We start from the raw sequence: 25,999 nt of genomic DNA, 5'->3' as shown, positions 1-25,999 counted from the left end.
AAGAGAGGAAAAGATCACTCTGAGAGCTTCAATTCCTTGGGAGTCCCGCATTCTTCCTGGTTTCTTCCTAGGGTGTTGTGGAGATACTTGAGGCATTTTGCTAAGGTTGAAAATGGGATGTTTATAGCACCTCAACCCTGGCAGACAGCTGGAAACAATTAACACCATATCTTAAAAATCCCATAGTTGGAAGCTGCTCAGCAGCCCTGATGTTTAAAATCCCTTTCTGGATGGTTGGAGCAGAGATAAAAAGAGACAGGAAATTTGATGCACTCATTACCTTTTATGTCCTGAGCACTTGGGCAGTTCTATGAGGTCACTGCTGCTGTCAGCCCTATTTACCAGATGATAAGACTGAGTCTCAGAGATAAGTATGTGGCCTGTGCCTAGGGTCAAGGAGCTAAGAATTCAACCTCCCAAAGCTCATGGCTTTTTCAGGCGAACAGGTAGAGAATGTTGAATGACAAAGAGGGTGGGGTGGTCTGAATAAAGCCTCCCTCTAAAACAAGGTAAAGGTTGGCTGGGTGTGGTGACTCATGCCTGTAATCCCAGCACTTTCGGAGGCAGAGGAGGGCGGATCACTTGAGATGAGGAGTTAAGAGACTAGCCTGGCCAACATGGCGAAACCCCATGTCTACTAAAAATACAAAAATTAGCCAGGAGTGGTGGTGAGAGCCTGTAATCCCAGCTACTCGGGCGGTTGAGGCAGGATAATTGCTTGAACCTGGGAGGCGGGGGTTGCAGTGAGCCTAGATCACGCCACTGCAATCCAGTCTGAGCGAGAGAATGAAACTCCATCTCAAAAAAATAATAATAATAAGTAAATAAAGTAAGAAAAAAAAGAAAAAAAAATGAAAAATGTAAAGGTATCCACATCCTGATTTGTGGAACCTGTGAATGTTATAGGCAAAAAAAAAAGAGAGAGACTGCAGATGCAATTGGGTGACAAGATGTTGAGATGGGAAGATTGTCCTGGATTATCTAGATGGTGCTTAACTAGAATCATAGATATCTATAAAAGCGAGACAGACGGAGATCTGAAACAGAAGAGGAGAAGGCGATGTGACCACAGAGGCAGAGACTGGGGTGATGTGGCCACAGCTGAGGAATGCGGCAGCTGGCAGAAGCTGGAGGAGGCCTGGGAAGGATTCTCCCTCGGAGCCTGTGGAGGGACCATGGTTCTGCAGACACCCCGACTTCAGCCCAGTCAAACTGATTTTGGATTTCTTGTCTCTGGAACTGTGAGATAATAAATTTCTCTTGTGTTAATCCACGAGGTTTGTGGTAATTTGTTATAGAAGCCACAGGAAACCATACAGGGCCTCAAATAGAATCCTGAGAGACAACATTTCAGGGACCGTGAGAGGGAGAAAGAATGCCAAGGAGGTGAGGACAAACCAGGAGTTTGGAGAAACAAGGAGTGTCCCAAGGAGAGATAGTGGCCCAGTCCCCTGACCCATCAGGCCAGGAGTCGTGTGACTCGTCCCCATCCTGCAAAGCCTCCTCTGCTTTCTTTTGTTCCACGCCTTCTCTTCCTGGGCAGTGGCACCTTGAGCTCCAGAGCTGAGAAGGTCCTTAGAGACCTCTGAGACCTTGGTCCAACCTCTGTCCCAATGCAGGAGTGTCTCCAGGACATTCCAGAGAGTTGTCAATCTCACTAACCAGTCACAGATGAAGGCCAGAGGTCATGGGTGGTGTCTTGATGGAGAGTTGGGGAGGGGAGATGAATGAAGACAAAATACCGAAATGCGACCAAAATCTCACAGTTCAAAAGCCACTATATAATCAGTCAATCAATGTACAATTAGGGGTAACAGAAATCCTTACTTCTTCAAAAGCCAGCACTTTACAAATGCTGCAAAATATCTTGGCAACTAATGCATATGGTGTGCCACCTGGGTAAGGTGGCTGATCCTTGCAGTTGACACTTGGGGATCAACTGGGCAGCTCTCTAGGGAACAGGGACCCAAGGGTTCTTACTGGGTGGGGGGTGGGGGCAGGGAGCAGATGCGAGCCTTGCCCTTGATTAAAACCATTCCCACTTACAGGACTGATGAACATCAGATGAGCTAAGGTGTTAGCATCCAGCCCTCTGGAACTCTCCCCTCCTTCTAGTTAATACTCAGCCACAAGCCAGTGTCAAAAAGCTTTTCCCTGGCTTTGCAGTGTGGGTTGCACGTGCTCTGCAAAGTAGCAGGTAGGCCAAAATTTATATTGCTCCTACGCCAAAATGCAAACTCTTTTTCTTGACCTAAGAGGTCTGCAGGCAGATAGGGCCCGCCCACCTCTCCAACTCCACCTCCCACCTCCCTACCCCTGGCTTATCATCCTCACCTCCCTCACCACGAGCGGGCTTCTCTTAGTTCTTGGAATCTGCCAAACTGGGATTTTGTGCTTGCTCTTCCCTCTACCTGGGAAGTTTTTCCCATGGCTGGTGCCTTCTCAACTTCCAAATCTCAGCTTCAGTGACACCTCCTGGAGGTACCTTCCTTGATCACTTCAGCAAAGATGTCCCCCACACCAAAAACTTGTAATCATGCATTGCCTTTTCTTACTTCATAGTCTATCATTCTACAGAATTATTTTATTTGCTTACCTTCTCATTGGCTGTCTTCCTCTGCCCACCCCATGACTCTCCGGGTAGGTTATTAACATTGTTCCTCATTCTACTCGTAATACAGAGCTTGAAATATACTAGGTGCTTGACTAGTATTTATTAAATGTAGTAATGGCTGAGGGAAGGCTGTAGGGACAGCCTCACAGATGAAGCTGAGGGCTACTGTTGCCATGGCACATGGGAGAGGGAGGCCCAAGTGGAACCACTAAAGATCAAGGGCAGGGAAAAAGATTCTAGCCCGAGGCAGGCCAGGGAGAGGGGCTGCTACAGGCTAAGGCTGACAAAAACAGGATAGCAGATAGGATGCTCCTCAGCCTGGAAACTCACTGGAAAGGGCCCAAGGCAGCTCTGGATCGGCTAGTGGGGTCTCAAATGGCAAAGAAGACTTCTATGCTACTAGATGAGCCTCGAAGCCTTCAGATAGTGGAGTCAGTATAGAGGGTCAGTCCACGTAGGTGAGATCTGGGAAGGTGTATGAGAGATAAGCGTTGTGGAGGGGCCCCCCAAAATGCCCATTGACTGGATGCTTTCCCAGAACATCCTCGCTGTCAGGTCTCTCTATGCAGTGGGATCCTTGCATCCTTTACATAGTTAATGATCACCTTTTCAGTGCATGGTACAGCCCACTAGACCATGAAAAACTTGGAGAGAAGCCCAGAGGCATCTTGGTGTGATGGCTAAAGGCTAATGACTGTTTCATAGCCTGAGATTATAGGCCCCATAAAGTGCTTCACAGCATTTCCACAGCCAGCGTAATATGGTGGGGAAGAGCCCTGCCTCTGAGACCAAGAGCATAAACCCAAGTCCAAGCTGTGTGACACTGGCCAAGTCATTTAACCTCTCTGTTCCTCATCTTTAAAATGGGCATGATGGTAGCCCTATTTCAGAAGGCTGTCATGAGGCTTAAATGAGATCGTACAGTAAATGCTATGGAAGTATTAGCTTGTATTGTCATTCAAGGAAATAGCAGTGGGCTTTGAAATAGTATTCACAATATCACACAGAGATAACAATGTTAATTGTGAGTCCAGGCTGGTTCTTGAGGGCTGGTGGGCTAGTGTAAAGAATTATCTTACTTCATAATCCACCACAAGCCCAGTGTGATGGAACATGGTGAGGGAGGAATATGGTGAGGGAGGTAAGCAAGGGACAGGGAGGTGGGAAGTGGAGTTGGAGAGGTGGGTGAGACTCATCTGCCTGCCGGACCTCTCAGGTCAAGAAAAGGAATTTGCATTTTTGCCTAGCAGCAAAACAAATCTTAGCCTACCTGCTAGCTTGCAGAGCATTGGTAACCCACGTTGTAGTCCAGAAGCCAGCCAGGGAAATTCAGAGCTCTGGATGATTCCCAGGCTTCCCGCACTCTCCAGGAACCAACTTGCCACTGTGGACAGATCATAACATTCCACTGTAACACTGTAGTTGGTCAGGCAGGGAGTTGGTGCAGAAAACTGGAAAGCATGCGTTTTCTTCTGTGGAGGGATCATGCTTGTGCATTGGAACAAGCATGACAACGGTTTCTTTCTTTTTTTTTTTTTTTAATTGAAAGGATGATGAGTAATTTCTTGTCATTGACTCCTGGATCATAGTTATATTTGATATGGAAGTTGTGATCCTGACACTTCCAATAACAAAAACAGCAACTTCAAGCCTCAAGTGACTCTTAGCTTTAACAAAAAGAAGGGTGCTTGATTGGCAAACCTGGCCAGTTATGTGCTTTTCCAGATGCTGGATGCTCCTTTTAAAAAGCTTCTTGTAGGAGAAAAAAGAGTTCCAGTCAAAATACATTTTTATTGTCTTTTACATTTACCTATGTTATTATCTTTAGTGGTGCTCCCATTTCTTCATGTGGATTTGGGTTACTGTCTAGTGTCTTTTCATTTCAGTCTGAAGGACTCCATTGGGATTTCTCGGAGGGAAGGGTGTGCTAGCAACAAATTTGCACAATGTTTGTTTATGTGAATAGGTCTTAATTTCTCTTTCAATTTTGAAGGATCGATTGCTTTGTTGTCTACCAAATTCTTGTTTGACAGTCTCCCCTCCAAGCATTTTGATATTATATCAAAAATGTATTTTGATATTGGGTGGGGTTTTTCTAACTGCCTTGGGACTAGAAAAAAATGCATTAAGTCTTCAAGGCTGGTGTGGCTAGTTAAGACCATATGTCATCCAACTGCCTTTTGACCTCCATGGATTTTGATGAGAAATCAGCTGTTCATTTTATTGGGGAGTCCTTGTTTGTGATGAGTCCTAAATATTTTCTCCCATTTTCCTCCATGAAAGTTTATAGTTTTATGTTCTATATTAAATCTATGATTCATTTTGAAGTAATTTTTGCATAAGGTGCAAGGTTTAGGCCCATGTTCAGCTTTTTTCCATGATGGATCCAGAAGTATTTGTTGAAAAGTTTGTCCTCCCTCCATTGAAATTTTGTACTGAAATAATGGTCTTCACTAGCCATATCAGCCTAGAAGATTTTAATGCATTTTTGTCTAGTCATAAAGCAATTTAAAAAACCCCACCCATTCAATATTTTATTTTGGGATTTAGAGATTTTTTGTATAAGCATCATTGTCTTGTTCTTCCCCCTTCTTATCTTTAATAAGCAACCTTTCACTGTGGCTATAGAGAGTTAGAAAAATGTGGTGGAACAGAAATGCCAAGTCCACAAATCTCAAACAGTTTCTAAAATAAGACGGGAGATAAAAAAAAAAAGGAAAGAAATGGAAAGGAAAAGGAAGGAAAGGAAAGAAAAAAGAAAAGAAAGAAAATAAAAAGAGAGTGGGCCTGGAGTTCAGCTTCGAATTCGTCACTTTTTATCTGATTACCTTGGACTTCTTTCCTGTCTGCAAATAGAAACAATACTTAAGCCGGGCGCGGTGGCTCAAGCCTGTAATCCCAGCACTTTGGGAGGCTGAGACGGGCGGATCACGAGGTCAGGAGATCGAGACCATCCTGGCTAACACGGTGAAACCCCATCTCTACTAAAATACAAAAAACTAGCCGGGCGAGGTGGCGGGCGCCTGTAGTCCCAGCTATTCGGGAGGCTGAGGCGGGAGAATGGCGTGAACCCGGGAGGCGGAGCTTGCAGTGAGCTGAGATCCGGCCACTGCACTCCAGCCCAGGCAACAGAGCCAGATTCCGTCTCAAAAAAAAAAAAATACCCCCTTCTTCACAGACTGCTTGTGATAAGTGACGGCTCACAGGTCAAGCTTCCTGAGGGGGTCCTGCTGCACCTCCCTTCCTGCCCCGGGGAGAGGTGGCAGACCAAGCCTCTTTCTCCTGAAACCTGCCTCTCTTCCTGAGGCTGGAGGAGGCTGGTAACAGAGGTGTCTGCAGGGAGGTGGGCAGCTGGGGGGTAGATCTTGGATTAGTGTGCTAATGGGGGATGGGGGTGCCTCTACGTTCTCCCCATCTAGCGCCCCACACTGCACACCCACCCTGCTTGAGCTCTGGCTGTAGAGAAAGATCAATGAGGATGTAAATGGATTAGGAAAAGCCTGCCTGGCTTCTTCCTGTGCCACCCAGCACCCGGGTCTCTGGAGATGAGTGGGTGGCAGCTTTGTCAGGGAGATAGGCATTTAAACATCAGCTTTGGTCTAAAGGCCCTGCTTCCCAGAAGAGAGGGAAGAGAAGACTAGCCCTCTTCAGCCTCCTCCAGTTTCTCTGTGAGGCTGCCCCTTTCTGAAATGTGGAGCTTATACTTCTGTCTAGTGAGTCGCTCTTGCACTTCAGGCAGGTGCTGGAGAAAGGGGTGGTACTGGCACCAAATCTAACTCTGCATGTGGCAGCCAGAGATGAAAGATGTGAATCATGTATTGCAGGCAAAAATGGTTAGCTAACTTCCCCAGAGAGAGAAGGAGAGGAGGCCACATAATACTCAGGTGTAGGTTACTCTCTGCAACAGCTTGCGCGCAGCTGGGAGGTGCTGTTCTCATGCTTCATTTGGTCATTCATGTATTTATTTATTCATTTAACCTTTCATTTGGGAATTTGTTTACTCATTCACTGAGAACTGACCAGCCAGCCTGGCCAGTCCCCCAGTTAACATTTCTTTAACTCCTCTGTGTGCTTGGCTCTCTGCCTGACCCCAGAGACCTAGGTGATGAAAACACAGTGCCGGTGCACGGTGCACGGGGAGTGCCCAGACCATGCCTGGCTGGGCCAGAGTGGCGAGTATGGGCCTGGACATGTTCCTGGACATTACAGGGGCCCTGTCACATGCATGTCTTTATCGTAGGCATGAGCCTGTCCTCTGTGACACTGGCCAGTGCCCTGCAGGTCAGGGGTGAAGCTCTGTCTGAGGAGGAAATCTGGTCCCTCCTGTTCCTGGCCGCTGAGCAGCTCCTAGAAGATCTCCGCAACGGTAAGAGAGTATGTTTGGGGCGGTTGTATGTGAAGCTTCCCACACTAATACAGTTCTGGCTGCTGCTGCTTTTTTTAAAAAACATTTTTCTTTTCAACCTCTGAGGGCACAGAACAAGGTTGTTGCTTCTTGATCTGTGATTAGTCTGAGGTATTAGAATGAGTGGACGAATAGCACCCACCCTTGGAGCTGCACTGGGAGGGCAGGCCTGTCTCTTGGACCCATGCCATGTGGCAGAGTTGAAAGAAAGGCTTTGCTTCCGCCTTGGAGTTGCAGCATTTCCAGGCATGCAAAGCTGGGAGGATTTAGGAAGAGAGTGGCTGCAGTGCTATGTGCATCTAACAGCACATAGGCTGTCTCTGGACATAACCAGAGATGAGAGGCATGGGGTGGTCACCCAGGACACCCCCACACTCTGTCCACCAGATGTCGCACTAGTCTGTGCCCCATCAGAAGGCAGGCCTGGCAGGGCGCAGTGGCTCACACCTGTAATCCCAGCACTTTGGGAGGTCAAGGTGGGCAGATTACCCAAGGTCAGGGGTTTGGGACCAGCCTGGCCAACATGGTGAAACTCTGTCTCTATTAAAAATACAAAAAAAAAAAAAAAAAAAAAATTAGCTGGGTGTGGTGGCACCCGCCTGTAATCTCAGCTACTCGAGAGGCCAAGACAGAATTGGTTGAACCCAGGAGGCAGAGGTTGCAGTGAGCCAATATTGTGCCACTGCCCTCCAGCCTGGGCAACAGAGCAAGACTCATCTCAAAAAAAAAAAAGGAAAAAAAGAAAAAAAAAAGGCAGACCTACCCTGTGTTCTAAACAGGGGAGGTTAATAGAAAGAATTATTAAACTCTGTTTGAAGACAACTGTAAGGCATAAGAAAATACTGGTGGGGGGTGGTGGCTCACTCCTGTAATCCCAGCACTTTGGGAGGCCGACGGGGGTGGATCACCTGAGGTCAAGAGTTCAATAGCAGCCTGGCCAACATGGTGAAACCCTGTCTCTACTAAAAATACACATACAAAATATTAGCCGGGCAAGGTGGCGTACACCTATAGTCCCAGTTACTCAGGAGGCTGAGGCAGAATCGCTTGAACCCGGGAGGCAGAGATTGCAGTGAGCTGAGATCACGCCATTGCACTCCAGCCTGGGAGACAAGACCACGAAACGCCGTCTCAAAAAAAAAAAAAAAAAAAAAAAAAAAAAAAAAAAGAAAAGAAAAAGAAAATGCTACTGGGTCTCCTAAGGCTGAGGGCAGGTACCCAGTGAGGGAGAAACTTTGAAGGGAAGCCCCCTTCCCTGTTTGGGGTTCAGATCTGTGGGAGGAACTGTACTTGCAGCTCATGATTATGGTAGAATTTGCTGGTGTGCCCCGCCAGAGGTGGTCTGCAGTCATGGCCCAGGCAATAGCCACCGGTGGCCAGGTGGAGAGCACGCACTGCAAGTGGGGGTCAGGGTGACCCTTTGGGGTGTAAGTGGGCTCAGGTGAGTCACTTCTCTGAAGGTTGGTGTGGGCAGGAGGGCCACTAGAGTCCTGTGTAGATTGGAGAAGGTGGTCATATGTCTAGTTCAGGCCTTGAGGTGGCCAAGGGATCTCATGTCTTGGGCATGTGTTCTATGCAGAGACCAACCTCCAGATGGCCTCACATTTGCACTAAACTCTAGAAACTGCGGGAGAGATAAGGCCTCTTGCAGTGTCTCTTCAGAGCCCTCTAATGAGAAAGCTGCACACTACTCTCAGTACAGGAGAGACCTGAGGCAGCAGTATCCAAGGATGACTCTGGGGCTCCTAGGCATTAAGCTCCAGAACAAACGCTGAGTGCCCACACTGAAGTATCAACTCAGAGATCACACGTGCTTGGGGGCTTCAGTGCATGTAGCAGAGGCTGCTGGCATGAAAGATCACACATGTTCTGTGAGGGCGATGGGTCCCAGAGTGGGCCGATGGAGGAGGCTGTGTACCTATGCCTTCAGTGTCATCTTCGCCCTCTTCCCCAGCTACAGGGCTCCCAGAAGACCAGCTGCCTTGGATCCTGGTCTGTCTCTAGAGAACTCAGGCTTGTGCTAAATTCCAGGTGTGCCTGACCCTCTCTTTACCTTTTACCTTGAGACTCTTGGGCCACGGATGAATTTAGGTGCAGGTGGTAACTTCCTGGCCGTGGCCACAGCCACCTTTTAGTATACCATGCATCAGGGTTGAATTTGTTCTGTTCCATGTCTCCTCCGGGTCTTGCTCACATTCAGTCCCAGAGATGGGTACTGCCAGGCACCTGCTGGGCACAGTCCCATTCTGGCCCCCCAGATGGAAGCTCTGTCTCTACAGCCCCATCACTGGCTTGGTTTCAGATTCCTCGGACTATGTGATCTGCCCCTGGTCAGCCCTGCTTTCTGCGACTGGAAGCCTTTCTTTCCAAGGCCATGTTTCTCACATAGAGGCTGCTCCTTTCAAGGCCCCTGAACTGCTACAGGGACAGAGCGAGGATGAGCAGCCTGATGTGTCTCAGGTAAGCTGTGCAGCTTCTCTGCAGCTGCTGAGTCCTGTGCCCTGGAAAAGGCCTGTCCCAGCGGCAGCCTCCCCAGCTCCCAGCTCAGCCTTGCAGAGCTTGGTTCTCGATACCAAAGCAGAATGGGTTTCAAGAGTTTTATTCCCAGGATGTCTTGTCAGCAACTTACTAGCTCATGGACAAGGGCAAGTCCACTTCTCTGAGCCCCAATTTCTACTTTGGTAAAGTGGGGTTAATGTGGCTTAATTGATCAGGCTATTATCAATATTCAAAAAGAAGTGTTAAAAAGCTGTGGTTAAGTGGTCTGGCACATTGTTACCATTGGCAGTATGCAGCAAGACACCTCAAAATGACCCAGCACGTCCTCAACTAGGAATTTATTCCAAGGCACAAGTAAAGATAAATTTAGCTGCAGCAATGCTGATTGTTGTATTGCTGACATTAGTGATAAATTGAAAACAAGCTAAGTAGTCAGTGGGAGAGGATATGAGACAAAACAACATTAAAATGAGTCTGTAGAAGCTTATTTAATGACTTGAAAAGAAATTCAATATATGCGCACGTAATATTATCCAAGTTTGGTTAGAGAGAATGAAAGAGAGAGAGAGAGGAAGTTCTAAAAATACATGCACCGAAGTGTCTACAGTGATTGTTTCTGGATGGCAACATCAATGGAGATTTTTGATTTTCCTGCAATGGACATGTTTTGCTTTTGAACAGCAAAAGTTTCCAGTAAACATCATTTTTGATTTCAAAGAGAATTTTAATTCTCTCGAAGGAGAGAATGATGCAAGGTAGCCACACAACACTGGGTGGGGCATGGTGGGTGTTCTCAGAGTTCTATTTCTTCTTCCTCGCCCTTTCATGAGAAAAGTGCACGTGTGAAAACGCTGCTACCCTCGGGAGCATCATGGAATGGGAGCTGCTTTCCCTCCAGGCTCTGAAAGACAAAGAATGGGGACTTGGTGGCTTCCAGATTTGGTTTATCTGGGTCCACATGTCTCTAAGGCAGCTCACAAAAGTGAAGGTCTAAGATTTCCAGTTCCACTGACCCCAGCTCCGGCACCCCCTCCTCGCTGACATCCTGGAAGTCACTCTGGCATCCAGGCCCACATACCTTCTTATACAGCCGGGACCCCTGGGCTGAATCACTGATTCCTGGATGGGACACAGACTTGGGTGCCTCTCAGGTCTGTTTGGGTCTCTTGGCTCCACCTACACTGAGTTGCCTCCTATGCCCTGGACTCAGCTAAGATGTCACATCTTGAGCCCTGAGACTGGGATTTCTGCGTGACTGCTAAAGGACCATGCCAATGCAACCTGAGAATGCAGGGGAGCTAGCTTCTTATGGGGTAAACTTAGCCAGTGGTAAATGAGAGTCTGGAGGGAACTAAGAGGATACGTTTTCCCTTCTCTTTCTCTCATGGATGGCTTTGTGCTGTGCAAGCCTTGCAAGCTTTCTAGAGAAGTCCTGAGTTCTAGGAAGCCCTGTCTGCTGCACTTCAGGCTGTGCTCTGTTGCTTGTGGCAAGGAGGTGGCCAGCATTTTGACCCTGCATATCACATTGGTCCCTGTCTCCCTTCCCATTTTCTCTACACTCTCATTGCCCTGGGCTTACAGTCCCTGAATGAAGGGTCTGCACTTAACCCTTGCCTCAGGCTCCACTTTCTGATGTACCTGAGCTAACACAAATTTGAGTGCTCCTGGGGTCCTTCCCTGACCATCCCAGCACTCACTGGTGAGGATCAGGCATCGGCATCACCCTCCCGATTGCAGGTTGGCCTCCATTGAGCACCTTGTGAAGGCCTAGTCATTCCTCTGCCCGGAGCATCTTTGAGCTGGAAAGTAATAGTTCCTCCCTCCTGCACACTTTCCTCCAGGCAAAGGCACGAGGACTCCAATAGATTCAAGGCTAAGAGGTTGAGTTAAGAACTGGCTAAATGTATTGCTGAGTCCTGGCCAGGAACATGAGAGTGAGTGTGAGCTAGAAGAGATCCAGCATGAGAGGGACTGAGCTCTGAACTAACCAAACATTGATTTAGCGCTCTAGGCGTATGAAGCATGGCAAATGGAGTGGGCTTTAAGGGGCCAGAGCCACCAGCCTCAAGCCCTGTTTATTAGGCCAGGAGGCAGAGTGACCAGGTTACTTGATCTCTTACAGCATCTCTAACACTTAGTTCTGTTCATCACTGCTCTTTTCCATTCATTACAGGCTCCTCTCTTCATCCAACTTGGCATGGGTCCATGAGGGGTTGGTTGGGCAGCTATGAGCTAGGAGAATGGTCCCTGGACAGGCTGTGCTCAGAATCCTTCCCCAGTCCTGGGCCTCGTTCTGATGCTGGGAGGGTGTACCCGGACCCCCTCCTCAGACCAACATCTGCCCTAAACAGTGCACTGACATATTTCCCCAACTACTTGGCATCTTAGTCCCAGGTGCAGGTCAGGTGGAAGGTGTGAGCAGGTCTCTAACTACAAGTCATCTGTGTTGCCAGTACCCCATCCCGTGCTCATGGCAGACATCACCAATGAAACATGGTGTTCTTTCCCACTGAGCCAGGAGTTGCCTTCAAAATGCTTCTCACCAACCCTCTACTGGCAGTGTCTACCAATGAGCTGAATTTAGAATTTTGGATGAAACCTTTTGTCACTGTGGCCAAGGCCTTGCCCTAAGACACTTTTAGACAGAGCCCTTGGAATCCACGTGAGCTCCCAGGTGTGGGTGGTGCCTCTCGCAGTGCTCAGGATGCTGGAGCTCTGTCTGCACTTCAGTCCCTGCAGCTCCATGAGTCTCTATGCTCCATTGTGCTAACCACGTGGGAAGACCAGCCTTGCAGGTGGCAGTCACTGCAATTGGTTCTGGGAACTCGTTGGGTTAATGAGAAAGAAGTGGCTGTCTACCAAGCCCCCACTCTTCGGGTCCTTTCTCTGGAAATGGAGGTGCAGCTTGTGAACTTTCTTGCGTGGTATCTATGCACATTCATCTGAGGGATGGGAGCTGGTTTCAGGATATAGTTTCAAACAAAGATGAGAGCTAATGAGTTGTCACAGGTGACGTTGAACACATCTTGACCTTGAGGATGTGAATAACCAAAACCAAAAACTAAAACCACTTATATTAAACCCAGTGGGTGGCTCAAATAACTGTGTGTTTTTACATGCAATGTTTCATTACCTCATTGTTTCCTTCTAAAGTCCCAAAAACCATTTCCTGAGAAGAGAGATCTTAAGGTAAATGTGCCTTGTCAGTTATAATAGAAGCCCCACAATAAAAACCAACTGACATTGATTGAGGACTGGTATAATCCAGAGGTCATGTAGTCAAGTGGGAAAAATTCAAATACTACATCACAGGATTGCAGTGAGGACTAAATAAGTTTATATGGGTAAAAGACTTAGAACAAAGCTTAGTATATTGTAAGTACTCTATGTCCAATAATAACAATAATGGTAACAATAATAATAGTTATTATTACCATCTTCGGGTACTTTTGACTTGATCTTTATTAGAATTCAGGCAGAATACTCATTTTTAAGATCATGAAACCGAGGGTCAGAAATGTCAGACAATGCTCTTCCCATGATACCATTTTGCTTTTTGACAACATACGGTGCTTTTTAATCAGGCTGAACCACAATGTGTCGTGGAAACAGAAGGCCTAAAATACAATGGCCAGGGCCAAATATATGGTTATTAGTTACTTAGCAAGAGGTCTAGGGATTGGTCAGCAGCCGATTCATGTCATCAAGGATCCAGGCTGTGTATTTCCATTCTACCTCCCCAGTGGCTGGTTTTCTATCCTATTCTTGCTGCCTCATTGTCACAGAATGGCTGCAAAGACTCCATGTATTAATCACATCAATGTTCAAGGCAGGTACAAAGGGGAAAGTGTGGGGCCAGTCACATGTGTCCTTTTGTCAGTAAAGCAAAAACCTTATCAGAAGCCCCCTAACAGATTTCTCTCATGCCTTTCACCAATATTGAGTGTCATGGTTTCTGCTAGAAAGCAAATTTCTGGCTTAGCCTCCAAAGCAGAAGGGAACAAGGTCAAGGGAGTTGTAGATGGTGCTGGACTAGCCAGACAACAGTGTCTGTTCATGTGGAAATTGGGTTGTATTTTTCTTGCAGAGCCATGGAATAAGAGAGATGATTGGAATCTAATCATGTACTCTTCTTTTGGGCAGATGCACGTCTATTCTTTAGGAATGACCCTCTACTGGTCAGCAGGGTTTCATGTTCCGCCACATCAGGTTTGTAAACAAGATACTTCAAGTCTTGCCAGGCTATATCTTTGGGTTTATTTAGTGGTTTTCTTCTGGGCAGGGACCACATTTACTGAGCACATATACCGCTACTCTCCCCTCCTCTAGGTCCTAGGCAGGGGTTGTGAACTCATCACACGACTCCTTCCTGCTAGTGCAGAAACAACCTCAGAATCCTACTCAACATAGCACTCCAGGCAGCCAAAATTTGGGACTGGCAAGCAAGATAAGTTTGGCCATCTCCACTCAGGGGAAGTATTAATAGCAAGCTAGCGAATTTTATAGACACTGAAGATACAGATTTACATATATTTTTAAAAAGACTTTAAAACAGCCCTTCCCAAAGTGAGATGCTTCCCTGAAAAAGGCTCCTGGGCTCAACAGATTTGGGTAAATGCTCCCTACAATATCTCCCTCTCAAATAGTTTTTAGAGTCATTTTTTAAAGACTACAAGGTTTAAAGCTTAGAAACTTTTAAACTTTATCCTGGCTGGGCATGGTGGCTCACACCTACAGTCCCAGCACTTTGGGAGGCTGAGGCAGGCAGACCACTTGAGCTCAGGAGTTCGAGACCAGCCTGGCCAACGTGGCAAAACCCCATCTCTACTACAAATAAAAAAACTAGCTGGGTGTCGTGGTGCTTGCCTGTAGCCCCAGCTACTCGGGAGGCTGAGGTATGAGAATCGCTTAAACCCAGGGGACTGGGAGAGGAAGGTTGAAGTGAGTGGAGATCGAACCACTGCACTCCAGCCTAGGCAACAGAACAAAACCCTCTCAAAAAAGATATACACAAAAATATCCTAATCTTTTACACAATTTTTGACTACAGAATAGAAGTGTTTGTATACATTTCCGTTTGACACTATAACAATTCCTTAGAGACTGGTGCCACAAGAACACATGCTGGAGAGCCCTGCCCAGCTGACTCGGCCAGACTGGCTCCCTCCCTTCTCCCTTCCTTCCTTCCTGCCTTTCTTTCTACTCACCCCATCCTCTCCAATTCAACATCCGGCACTTCCTGGGTGGTCTTTCTAAAAGAGAGACCAGCTCACCGCTGTCACATGCAACCTGTTGTAACACCGCCTCACTGCCCGTGGGGTTGCCTTCTGGCTTCTCAGTGAGACACACCTGGAGCCTAGGATAGGGTCCCTTCTTCCGTCTGGCTCGGTTTGGCAATCTGCCAGAATCAGGACCAGCTTCCTGGGTGTGTGTCCTGGGTGTGTGACCCTGTGTCATAGCACAGGGTCCTGCATTTAGTTTAATGCTCTGCTGTCCCGGTCTTGGAATTCTTAATAATTTTGAACAAGGGACCCCACATTGCCATTTTCCCCCAGGCCCTGTCCTGCTCATAATCCCGTTCCCTTCAGATGCATGTCAGCTTATCTGCATCTTCATGCCTTTGCACACACTGATCCCTTCACCAGCACCTCACTCCCCACTTTCCTCTTAGTTAACTCTAGCCTTGGCTAAGCCCCTTCCTCTACATTAGTGCCATGGCCTATGCTTCCCAAAGTCAAAGCCCTCGTCATCCTCTATGGTCTTTGTCTCTTTTAGTGACCGTCTCTCTCATCACACCATTATTTTCCTGAAGGCAGGGACTGTATCTGGTGTGGCTGGATTTACTGTGACGGCAGGACTCAGCAGCTTGGCTGTATACAGAGATAGGTGCTCACAGCTGATGCTCCCTGGCAAGAAACGGTAGTGCAGCCGTTATCCGGAAAGTGACCTGCAGTGTGGGTTGAGGTTGAGAAAAGTCTGATTTTGAATCTGAATTTGAGGCCTTTCTCATATGAATTGTGATCATTTAAATGCATGAGGGAAATGCTTATAAGATGCTTCCGTTTTCTTTTGCTCGATATGTGCACGTGACGTAAAGTTCAACCAACAATGATTGAGCGTTTGTGCTGACTGCTGGCTGTTGCAAAGTGAACAGGAATAGGCCACAGTCTGTATGTCCCTGGAGCTCACATTCCAGGGGAAAGGCCCAGTGAGATCCCATGAGTGACTGGATACAATGACAAGCTGCGCAGGTGAACTTGAGTGAAAGGTTGACCTCTGGTTTGATTTGGGGTGCTTGGCACAGGTGGAAATCCATCTTGTCAAAGCATCTCTTTTTCATGAGCATTCCAAGCACGCTTGGGCAGAAGGGTGTTCTGGTTTAGAAAGCAGCCGGTAACACAGAACTGATGCAGAGATGATTGCTCTGCACTTTGTGGCCTCAGTGATGGATCTTGTGTCTGTCCTTAAATTCTCCAGAAGGAGCAGGCATCTGCTCTGGTGCTTGTGGGAACACCCATTTCCATGTCTCCAAAGCCTGCCTGACAAGATGCTGCCTCGCAGCTGCAGCTCTTACTGCTCTCTCCTCTCACTGGCCCTGTCTGCCTCCAGCCCCTGCAGCTCCGTGAGCCCCTGCACTCCATCCTTCTGACCATGTGTGAAGACCAGCCTCACCGGCGGTGCACATTGCAATCGGTTCTGGAAGCTTGTCGGGTTCATGAGAAAGAAGTGTCTGTCTACCCAGCCCCTGCCAGTCTCCACATTAGAAAGCTAGCTGGCTTGGTTCTGGGCACCATTTCCGAGGTCAGTAGAGAACCGTGTTTTTCAAGCAGTAGCCACTGGCCTTGTGTGGCTCTTAACATTAGAATTAAATTATAATTAACTAAAATAAAATAAAAAATTAAATTAATCAGTCACATCTGTCACATTTCAAGTGCTCAGTTGCCACTTGTAGCAGGTGATGACCCCATTGAACAGGGTGGATCTAGAACATTCTTGTCATTGCAGTTCTGTTGGGCAGTGCTGACAAAGACCTTTGGGCAAGCCCCAGTTTCTCACATGGGTAAGACCCTTGACATCTTGGCGAGTGCCTCCTTACATAAAGCAATCATGTTTAGAACCCATGATTCAGTTTTCTTTTCAAAATTCAACTCCAGGTTCTGCACAGAAGCCTTCCCTGACTTCGTTTTTGTGATTCCTGGGTACCCTCCCCTCTGCTATTTTATACCTGCAGGGGGTCCTTTGTTGTGCTTGTCACACTGTGCTGCTTGCTGCCCTGTGCAGTCCCCAGAGTGCAGCAAGGGGCATGGCACATGGGAGGCATTTGGCTTAGGTTGGATTCCCTCCAAGCTAACCCAGAGACAGGGATTCTTGTGCAAGTTATTTATTAGGGAAATGTTCCTGGGAGAGGGGAGTGATGGTAGTACAGCTGACAAGTTGAAGGATAAAGTCTCAGCTGGAGACAGGCCCAGCCTGGCCCCCTGGGGCGCTCTGGTGCAGGAATGGCACCTTGGAGTTGGTCCCCCATGAGACCCGGGTGGAGCTGGGGTAGGATGGGCAAGTGAGGTGCCTATGGCACAAAATATAAGGAAGTTTGTATTTGGGAGGAACCAAAGACAGGTAAGCTAGAGACCAGTTGGGTGGCTGCACTTGTCCAGGGACAAGTTGGAGAGCTGAGACCAGGGTTAATGAGGGGCCATGTGGATGGAGATGAGGGGACAGCAAGGTGGATAGTGGCAACAGTCAATCAGAGAAGGCCTTTTCCATCAGAGAAGGCTTCCTTCTTGGACCCTTTCTCTCTTGGCATGGGAACCTGTGGCTCCTGTGAATTGAGCCAGAGGATTTGGTGGGGGAAGTGGACTATATTTATTTGAAAGATACTGAAGTCTACCATCCACTGGTGTGCCATTGTCCTTGGATAGACACTGTATTGACCTGCAACATTTCCATCAGGGACCTGCAAAGTAGATGTCAGTCACTTATCAGCATTCACTGGGCACTGCATTAGGTGTGCTATGGCAGTGCGTAGAGCACACAGAGATGTTGGGGGAGACAGGCAAGCAGCACACTCAGGCAACATGGTGCACCAGAGCCAGGTGTGAGTGCAGTGATAAGGGAAGGTGATCAGAGGGCAGAGGTGGAGAGGTTTAGAAGTAGAGAGGACACAGTTCTGGGTCTTGTGGGCACAGAGGAGCTTCTGCACCCCCAAGAGGGAATGCATGAACAAAGGCACAGATGTGTGTGAGTGCACAGGTCTGGAGTGGGGGGTGAAGTGCCTTCAGGGTACATGTGGGGGATGGGTACAGAGCACATTCTGAATGCCAGAGAACACATCATTAGGTGCTCACTGTGTAGAGCAGACAATTCCACATTGATTCAGTCTGACAACCAGTTTGCATGTATCTATAAAAATGCCCCCTCCTTATCTTGGTATGTGGATGTGTGATGCACTTGACCCCCAGGTGGAGAAAAGAGTTGTGGAGGAAAACTCCTCTGTGCAGCAGAACAGAAGCTACCTGCTCAGGAAGAGGCTGCATGGGACAAGCAGTGAGAGCCCAGAAGCACAGGCCTCGGAGTGTCTGCATCCTCGCAGAGGTGGGTACGTGCCCTGAGCAGTCCCTGCGTGGGCCGATGGTACCAATTCTATTGTTTCCTGCCCTGTATGGGCCACACATTCACATTGTGATGGCAGAGAAAGTCTATGTAAATGCCACTCTTTCAGGAAGCCACTGAAGAGAATGGGCTGAGCTTAGGACTCACCTGTGTTCCCAGGAAAGTCTCATTTGGGGACACAACTTAACACAGTTATTTATATCAAATGAAAACTTTAAAAATGAGTTCTAACTGTCCAAGTTGAGAAAATCTAAATTAAAACAAACAACAAGAAAAAAAAAACTTGATTTTTTTTCAGTTATTGTTCTGGGTGTGTTAAAAGAGTGGTTTTTGGAATAATCTTCAAATCTACTGTTCTCTACTTTTCAACTAAATCTGAGCTTTTTTTTTTTTTAATTATTGTTATTGTTTGTTGTCTCTAAAACAAGGTGCACTTTGCCATTAGGCTTTATTTTCCCTTGTAACTCTCCCTCCAACCCTCTATAACTGTCATTTCTGTTTTCTACATGAGAAACAGATTCAGAGAGGTTAAGTAATTTCACCAAGGTCACACAGCTAGTAAGTCATGATGCCATTCATGCTCTGGGATGCCTGATTTAAGAAAGCCGTGATCTTGGTTTCTGCCCATGCCCTCTACCGTGTTGCTTGGTTAGTTTCAGAAAAAAGCACGGAGACCCAGAGCTCGCCGGAGCCCCACTGGAGCACCTCAACACATAGTCACTGCAGCCTCCTTGTTAACCGGTAAGCAGCAAGGCCTGCAGGGTGCTGTGAACTTGATGTGAGACATAGGTGTGGGGGCTACGGTACCTTATTTCTTTACTAATTGTTAATGAGAAGCCTCTTACTCCTCCAGAAAATGCCAATGCTGTTCCATTAGCAGTTGAAGAAGCTGCATTTAAGCAGATCTGAAGCCAAGATGATGAGGGGCCTGGTGGCAGCTGTGCTGTCAAGGCATCCTGTTTCCCCTGGGAACCATACTCAGGCCGAGTGGCAGAGCGGTAGCGTGTCTCAATATTGTTGCCATTGTCCATTGCCATACCATGCTGCCTAACAAGCAACCACAAAACACAGTGGCTAAAAGCAACAATTATATATTTAGCTCATGATTCTGTGAGTTGGTCATTTAAGCTGTGCTCAACTGAGAGGTCTTCTAGACTCTGCTGAAAGCCTTCCTGCATCTGTGACTATCTTCAGCTCGGCTAGCCAACCTCTCCTGGGGGGTGAATGGCCATTGTCTGGGAAGCTCTGGCTCTCCTCCACCAGCAGGTCAGCCTAGGATTGTTCTCGTGACAATGGCAGAATTGAGAGAGAGGAACTGAGACAGAGAGAGAGAGAGCGAGAGAGCGAGAGCGAGAGAGAGCGAGAGAGAGCGAGAGAGAGAGAGAGAGAGAGAGAGAGAGAGAGAGAGAAGAGAGGAGAGAAGAGAAGAGAGAAGAGAAGAGAGGTGCATAAAGCCTTCAGAACTGGCCTTCCATCATTTCCACATCATTCTGTTGGCCAACTCAAACCTAAAGGCCAGCCCCATTTCAAGGAGTAAGAAATAGACTCCTTCCCTTGATGGCAGGAGGATGCAAAGTCAGATTGCAAAGGGTGCAGATCAGGGAGAAGAATTGTGGACATTTTTACACTTGTCTGACTTAGGATGCTTGAATCAGATCAAAACCTAGATGGGCTCATGTATTCCTGGACCTGGAACCTTGTTCATTTGGAAGTTCGGGTGATTTATTTACTCACGTATTGACTGTTGAGGGCTGTAACAGTGTCTTGTCATAGTTGATGTCAAATCCATAGTTGGCGCCCTGATTGGATATTGTAGAGTTTATCTTGCAATTATTTTTTCCTGCCATTTAAAACTTTATTTTCCCAATGAAAACAATTTTTACCCCCGATTCCTTAAACAATATATTTTATTGTCAAAATATTTTGAGCAATATATCAAATTCTAAAGAAGCCAGAACCACTGCAATCCCATGACCTGCTGGGTGGTTGCTCCAGACCTGTGGTCCTGGCACCACAAACAGAGAGGCAGAGCCATGGGGTGGAGAAGTTGACTGTGCCTTGCACCTCCAACCCCACCACACCCCAGTGGCTGCGCAGCCTGGCTTTTCCAGGCCTCAGCTTCCGCCACTTGAAAAGTAGATGTAACTCCCCCATAGGTGGGGGAGAAGGTGACGTGCGTCAGTGGGTGCACCCTGCCCAGCTGAGCCCGTGTGTGGGTGGTCTTTCATGCAATGGAAGCCCTTGTCGTTGCTAAGTGCTTCACCCCTTCTCAACCCCTGGCCAGCGCTCTTTCAGGAGCAGATCCCCAGGACCAGCAGGAGGGCCGGAGGCTCAGCTCTGGATCTGTGCACTCGGCAGCAGATAGCTCATGGCCAACAACTCCTTCTCAAAGGATTTTTCTGCAAAGAAGGAGCAAGGTAAGCAAAAGAAGGCTGAAGGGCACTCCTCAAGGAGGCTTGAGCCGGGAGCTGTGGGTGGCTGGCACAGTGGCTGAAAATGGGCCAGGTCTTCTAGGGGACAACTTCCCTGGGCTGAGGTTTATAGGACTGGACCAACATAAACCTGAAATTTGCAAGTTAGGGCATAGGCATTCACTGTGTGGTCTTGCTGGGGCAGGCTCTGTGGGGGACATTGTGTAGGATGTAGGGTTGAAGACATTGGGTCCCACCCTAGAGGAAGTTTGCAGCCACCCTGCGCAGGGTGGTGGCAGAGCGTGCTATGTGATTCGAGAGCTGACAAGGCAGAATGTGTTTGGAAGGGGCCTTCTGCACAGGTGAAAGGCAGGAGCACAGATCCAGGGCCGCAGGGAGGGCTTCTTTAGGGAAGAGAGAGTCATTCTTCCAGCTGGGTAACCCTAAGCTGACTTCCAGCTGAGTCCTGCTGGCCCTCCCAGCCTCAGCGAGGGAATGCTGTGAAACATCTACCAGGTGCCAGGCACTATTCTAGGCCCCCACCTATGCTGTGAATGAAACAAAGGCCTTTTTGTGTGGAGATTACATTCTAGAAGGAGGAGGCAAAGACAGACAAATGCATAAATATAAAAGAATGCCAGGTAGTGATTTGTGATAAAAACAAAAGCAAAAACAAAAAAAAACAATGAAGAAAGGAAGAGGATAATAGGGTTAGAGGAAGTGTGCCTCTCTGTCAAAGTTAGTTAAAGCCCCTCGACTGAGCTGAGCTCCAAACAGCCTCAGGATGTCCCTCTTCCTGTTTGGGCTATGGTTCCCATACCCCGGCCCGGCCCCCACTGTCCTCCTAGGCCCTTCTCTGGCCTCCACGAACTTGGTGGAGGGTGTGAAGAGGGCTTCTGAGAGGCCTTGTCCACCTCCTTTGGCTTTTCTTCCTGATCAGTCATGAAATATACTTTTGTTGGGAACTCTTGTTGGACACAAGTCACTTCTGGGCTGGAATTTTGGCCTCTTGGGACAAGAGTCCTGCTAGGTACCCTTGAGGGCACTACAGAAGCCCCACCCAACCCTATCACTTGTTGGTTATATGACTCAGATGAACTTCTTAAGCATTTTTTTTTCAAAGGTGAGGAGACTCAATTTCCTCACCTGTAAAATGGGTTGAGAATATGCCCCCCACAGGGGGATAGCTGGGTCTAGCTAGTGATGGGTATTGCAGTATTTTCTGGGTCAAGTGTAATACAAGTACACTGAGAACAAGAGCTGCCCGCTAAGCTATTGATTCAACATCTAGAGCTAGAAAACGTTTCAGCTCATCTAAATCTAAAATGTTTTGTTTTTTAAAATATGTTTATTGCATTTATATTTATATTATACAATACATTTTATACTTTTTATACATACAAAAGATGGAGTTCTGTGTGAATTATGAAACTTATAATTCACCCCGAACACCCCTGTACCCAACTTCAGAGCCAGAACGTTCTGATACCCTATACCCACCTGTAAGACTTCTGCTCCAAGATGTACCGTTTAGCTAGGGCCTCAGCCCAGGTCAGCCCCATTTTGGCCTGTTTCCTGCTGGCTCCGGGGAATGTGTGCTGGTGGGGTGCATCATGGGGGAAGCCCAGACCCAAAGCCTGAAATCTGTCGTCTTCTCTACCATATGTGACTGTTTTCCTCCAGTTTTCCAGGCCAGAGTTCATCCTGTTGGCTGGAGAGGCCCCGATGACACTACATCTGCCGGGATCGGTTGTGGTAACTACTGGGCTAGACTGGTCAGGGATGGAGGGTGGTGAGGGAAGTGGGCAGTTGCGGGAGGCCAATTGTGTCTGAACGGGGTCTCACGTGGGGACACCCCAGTGACATTCAGTTTCCCCCAGACCCCTGCCAGAACCATCACTACCTCCCACTGCTGCTATTTTCCCTTTGGCCTATTAAAGGGGCCCCATGTGACTTCCAGCTGAGTCCTGCTGGCCCTCCCAGCCTCAGCTAGGGAGTGCTGTGAAACATCTACCAGGTGCCAGGCACTATTCTAGGCCCCCACCTATGCTGTGAATGAAACAAAGGCCTTTTGTGTGGAGATTACATTCTAGAAGGAGGAGGCAAAGACAGACAAATGCATAAATATAAAAGAATGCCAGGTAGTGATTTGTGATAAAACAAAACAAAACAGAAAAAACAATGAAGAAAGGAAGAAGATGGAGCATGGCAGGTGGTAGGAGGGAGAGTGTGCTCTTTTAGATGGGGAAGTGGCTCTGGGGAGGCATCTTGTTAACAAAGACTGGGTGAAGACAAAGAGTGAGCCATGTGGGCTTTTCAGGAAGGGCAAATACTGTGTGGGCTGTCCGTTTCCTACCCCAGAGCCTGAGCATGTCCCCTGCAGAGCCCCATGTGTGGCTGGTCTTGCCCTCAGCTCCCCAAGACGTATCTGTCCATGTTCAGGTCCATATCTCTGTTGTCCAGGGCCCAGTTGGGGCCGGGAGCTTCTCAGTCAATGTTGAGTATTTGAATGTGAGCCTTTCCCATCTCCCCAACCCCCAGGGCTGGAAGCGCACACATTGTCAATTTGGCTTTCTGGGCCTCTGTTCAGGGCCTCCTGGAGGCAGGGCTAGGGTGGGGCGTGGCTAGACGCTCTCTCCTCCCAGGCTCCTGCATCACCTACCACTTGTCCTTCCTGCACTGAAGAGCACCAGTGAGCCCACCTCTGGCTCACTCCAGCAAAATCCCATTGAATCCCAGCTTCCATGTACCCCCCTGCCAAGGGAATGTCTGTTGCGGTGCACTGACATCATTCCCTCTACACCTGAGTCCTGAAAGTGTTGAAACAAACTGGTCAGTGCAAGTGGGATGCCTGCCTAACCCGGGCCTCCAATTCCTATGCAATGACCAACTGCATCAATTCATGTAGCACACGCTGACTGGGCACCCACTGTGTGCCTGGTCCCTCTGCACTGGCACAAAAAGTATGAAGTGGGATGATAACTTTTACACCCCAAGTATGCAAGATTGAGTTACCCAAAGCATGAAAATGCTAAACTTAAGGAGACTGGTGTTTGAGTGGCTGGGGGTGTCAGGGTGGCTCACTCTGGGGGTCTACAACTTTCTGAAGACACTTCCTGTATGGGGCTTGCAAGTCATAGGGCCATGGCCTCCTCAGGCCAGCCCCACCTCTGCCCATCCCCTTCAAATCACCAGCCCTCAGCTGAGGGGAAGAAAGGAAAATTCACCCAGGAACCCCTTCCTGACATTCCTGTGGTCACATGGTTTACGTGACTGGAGACTCCTCTACCCACCAGGTAGATGGGCCAGACCTGCTGTGATGGGGGCCAGCTTCTCCTGCTCTGCAGGGATGCTTGTGCAGTGCTTAGGGACCAAGACTTCAGGTGATGGAAACGGTGCTATTGTCCCAGTTCTGTCCGGGGCGAGCATCTTGACCTACACATCAGGTCTAGGAGCCTAGTTACAATCCTCAGAGGGGATCTTGAACCCTAGCCTCTAGAAAGATGCCAGAAAGGCATGAGGGTGACTGAGGGCTCCCTCAATAAAAGACTTTTTGGACCTCTGTCCCTTACCTGGGAAAGGGGAGGCCCCATTTCCAGGGTTTCCTATGTCACTCGGTCTGTTTGTCTGACTTGGACTGGAGCATTTGCCCCTGTTCCTTTAGCCTCTCCTTTCCTGTCCCCAGGGTGCTCAGTCAATGTAGCTCCCTATGTCTCCCTCTAAGTGGAGTTCTTCATACACACACCCTTTCCTTCTGCTTCCCTATGGGTGTTGGGAACAAAACAGATTCCCCTCACAGCATGACTGTCCCATGGGAAACACTGGCAAATAGGCTCGCTGAAACGTGAAGAGGCAGCATCCTGTGTTCAAAAGCAGCCACCGTAGGAGCTGAAATATAAAACATTTTCTTTTTTCTCCATGTGTACTTTCTCTGTCTCAGCATGTCATGGTGTTTTTATTTTTTATTCGCTGTTTAATGTCACATTCTCTTGGGCATAGGGATATTCATGAGGTGGACAGAGACCCTTGCAGGTACCTGGGACCCTGCCCTGTGACTTTGTCACACCAGTTGCTGGATCCATGCACCATGCCCCACGCAGGGTGAAAAAGCCCAAGCTCCCTTCCCATGACTCTGCTGCCCCAGCCCAGACAATCAGTGGTCCCCACCAGGGGTTACACCCTTTGTATGGAGATGCATTTGGTACCTGGCTTGGGAGCTGGGTGGGTGAGAGGCTTCTCCCTGCTGAATCGCCCATGGAAAGAGCTTTGATGCTGCTGACCCAGGGTGGGGACAGTCACTGTCATGGTTGCTCTGACATGCCTTGGGTGCATGTGCCTACTTGGGACCTTTCCTCCACCAGCCCCTGAGGAGGGCATCACTAGAGGACAGTGAGAGCCATGGCTGCCCTCAGTGGAGGGCAGCAGAGGTCACTGTGCGGGGAGGACGAAGGGCAGGGGAGGCTGAGCCAGGCCTGGGGATTCAGAGAGCAAAGGAGTCGGCAGCCAGAACCCTCCAAGGAGGAGGGGAGGCAGGACTGTTGAAAGTCGAAGCTTTGTATACACGCTTATTGTCCTGGGGACTTCACTTAGAAAACACACATTCCAAGACACAGCTATTAAGAGTGCCCAGAGGGCAGCTTCAGAGCAATGGACCCAAGCAGGGGCCCATCACTGGCGGATATACGATTCATCACTGAGGGCCTGAGCAGCCCTCTCAGGAAGCAGCTGGGATTTCTGCAAGGGAAAGAAGCAGGTCAGATCTGCCTCTCAGCCTTCCTGGCCCTTGCAGAATCAACTTGGGAAGCTTTACAAGATATTGATTTCCCAGGCCTTGTGCCAGACTGACAGAACCATCTTGTGGGTGGTCCCCTCACCTCTCAGGTGACTCAGGTGTGCAGCAAGTGTGGGAAGCAAGGTGGCGTGGAGTGTGCCTGTGTGATCAGCCCTGCCCAGCAACTTGTGGGAAACCCCCTCCCACAGGGTCCTCGGATCTATTCTGGCCTTTAGAGTGCATAGACTGCCCCTGGGTGCCAGGAGGGTCAGGGTGTGACCACAGGCATGGTCTTGATGGCACTAAGGCCACATATGCTAGTGTCTCTCCATGACTGCCTTCTAAAGAGAACTTCCTGGGGGAGGTCCAGGCTGGGATTTGGGACATGGGGATACTCAGGAAGAGCCACAGACAAGGGCTTCAGAGCCTGACCAGACAGACCCATAGGAGTTTGCCACGTGGGGAGGGAGTGGAAGAGCCCTGGCAGCAGTGGGTATTATATGTGCAAAGACACAGGCAGAATGGCCCAGGCGGCTGCCTGGTGATGAACTATCCAGGAGGCTGAGCCGAGGCGACAGTGGTCTGGGTGGGGCTGTGGTGGGAGATGAAGAGGCAGAAGGCAGACTCTGGAGGCTTTTTGGCTCTGCTGACCCATGTCTAGAGTCCAGGTAATCCGCTTGCTCCAGCTC

The 25,999-nt window shown here is 48.5% G+C and overlaps 1 protein-coding gene across 2 annotated transcripts in view; it reads left to right on the top strand.

Annotated features, from left to right (window-relative positions):
• Window positions 1-6,835: 6,835 nt before the first annotated feature.
• Window positions 6,836-25,999, top strand: part of FRMPD2 (FERM and PDZ domain containing 2) — a 102,450-nt gene continuing 83,286 nt past the window's right edge. The window contains exons 1-8 of one of the 2 annotated variants that reach the window (XM_017885506.1): window positions 6,857-6,980; window positions 9,322-9,479; window positions 13,662-13,727; window positions 16,128-16,319; window positions 17,978-18,110; window positions 18,782-18,869; window positions 20,413-20,545; window positions 22,223-22,294. In XM_017885506.1, the coding sequence (XP_017740995.1) occupies window positions 6,857-6,980; window positions 9,322-9,479; window positions 13,662-13,727; window positions 16,128-16,319; window positions 17,978-18,110; window positions 18,782-18,869; window positions 20,413-20,545; window positions 22,223-22,294 (966 nt within the window). Of the gene's footprint in view, window positions 6,981-9,321; window positions 9,480-13,661; window positions 13,728-16,127; window positions 16,320-17,977; window positions 18,111-18,781; window positions 18,870-20,412; window positions 20,546-22,222; window positions 22,295-25,999 lie in introns of both variants that reach the window. The other variant, XM_017885507.1, reaches the window with a different exon arrangement.

The sequence above is a fragment of the Rhinopithecus bieti genome, unplaced genomic scaffold, assembly GCF_001698545.2.
Source record: "Rhinopithecus bieti isolate Rb0 unplaced genomic scaffold, ASM169854v2 scaffold_15143, whole genome shotgun sequence".
NCBI classification, from domain to species: Eukaryota; Metazoa; Chordata; class Mammalia; order Primates; family Cercopithecidae; genus Rhinopithecus; species Rhinopithecus bieti.
Note: the sequence above shows the minus strand (reverse complement) of the source record. Positions and strands in the feature narration are given on the sequence as shown.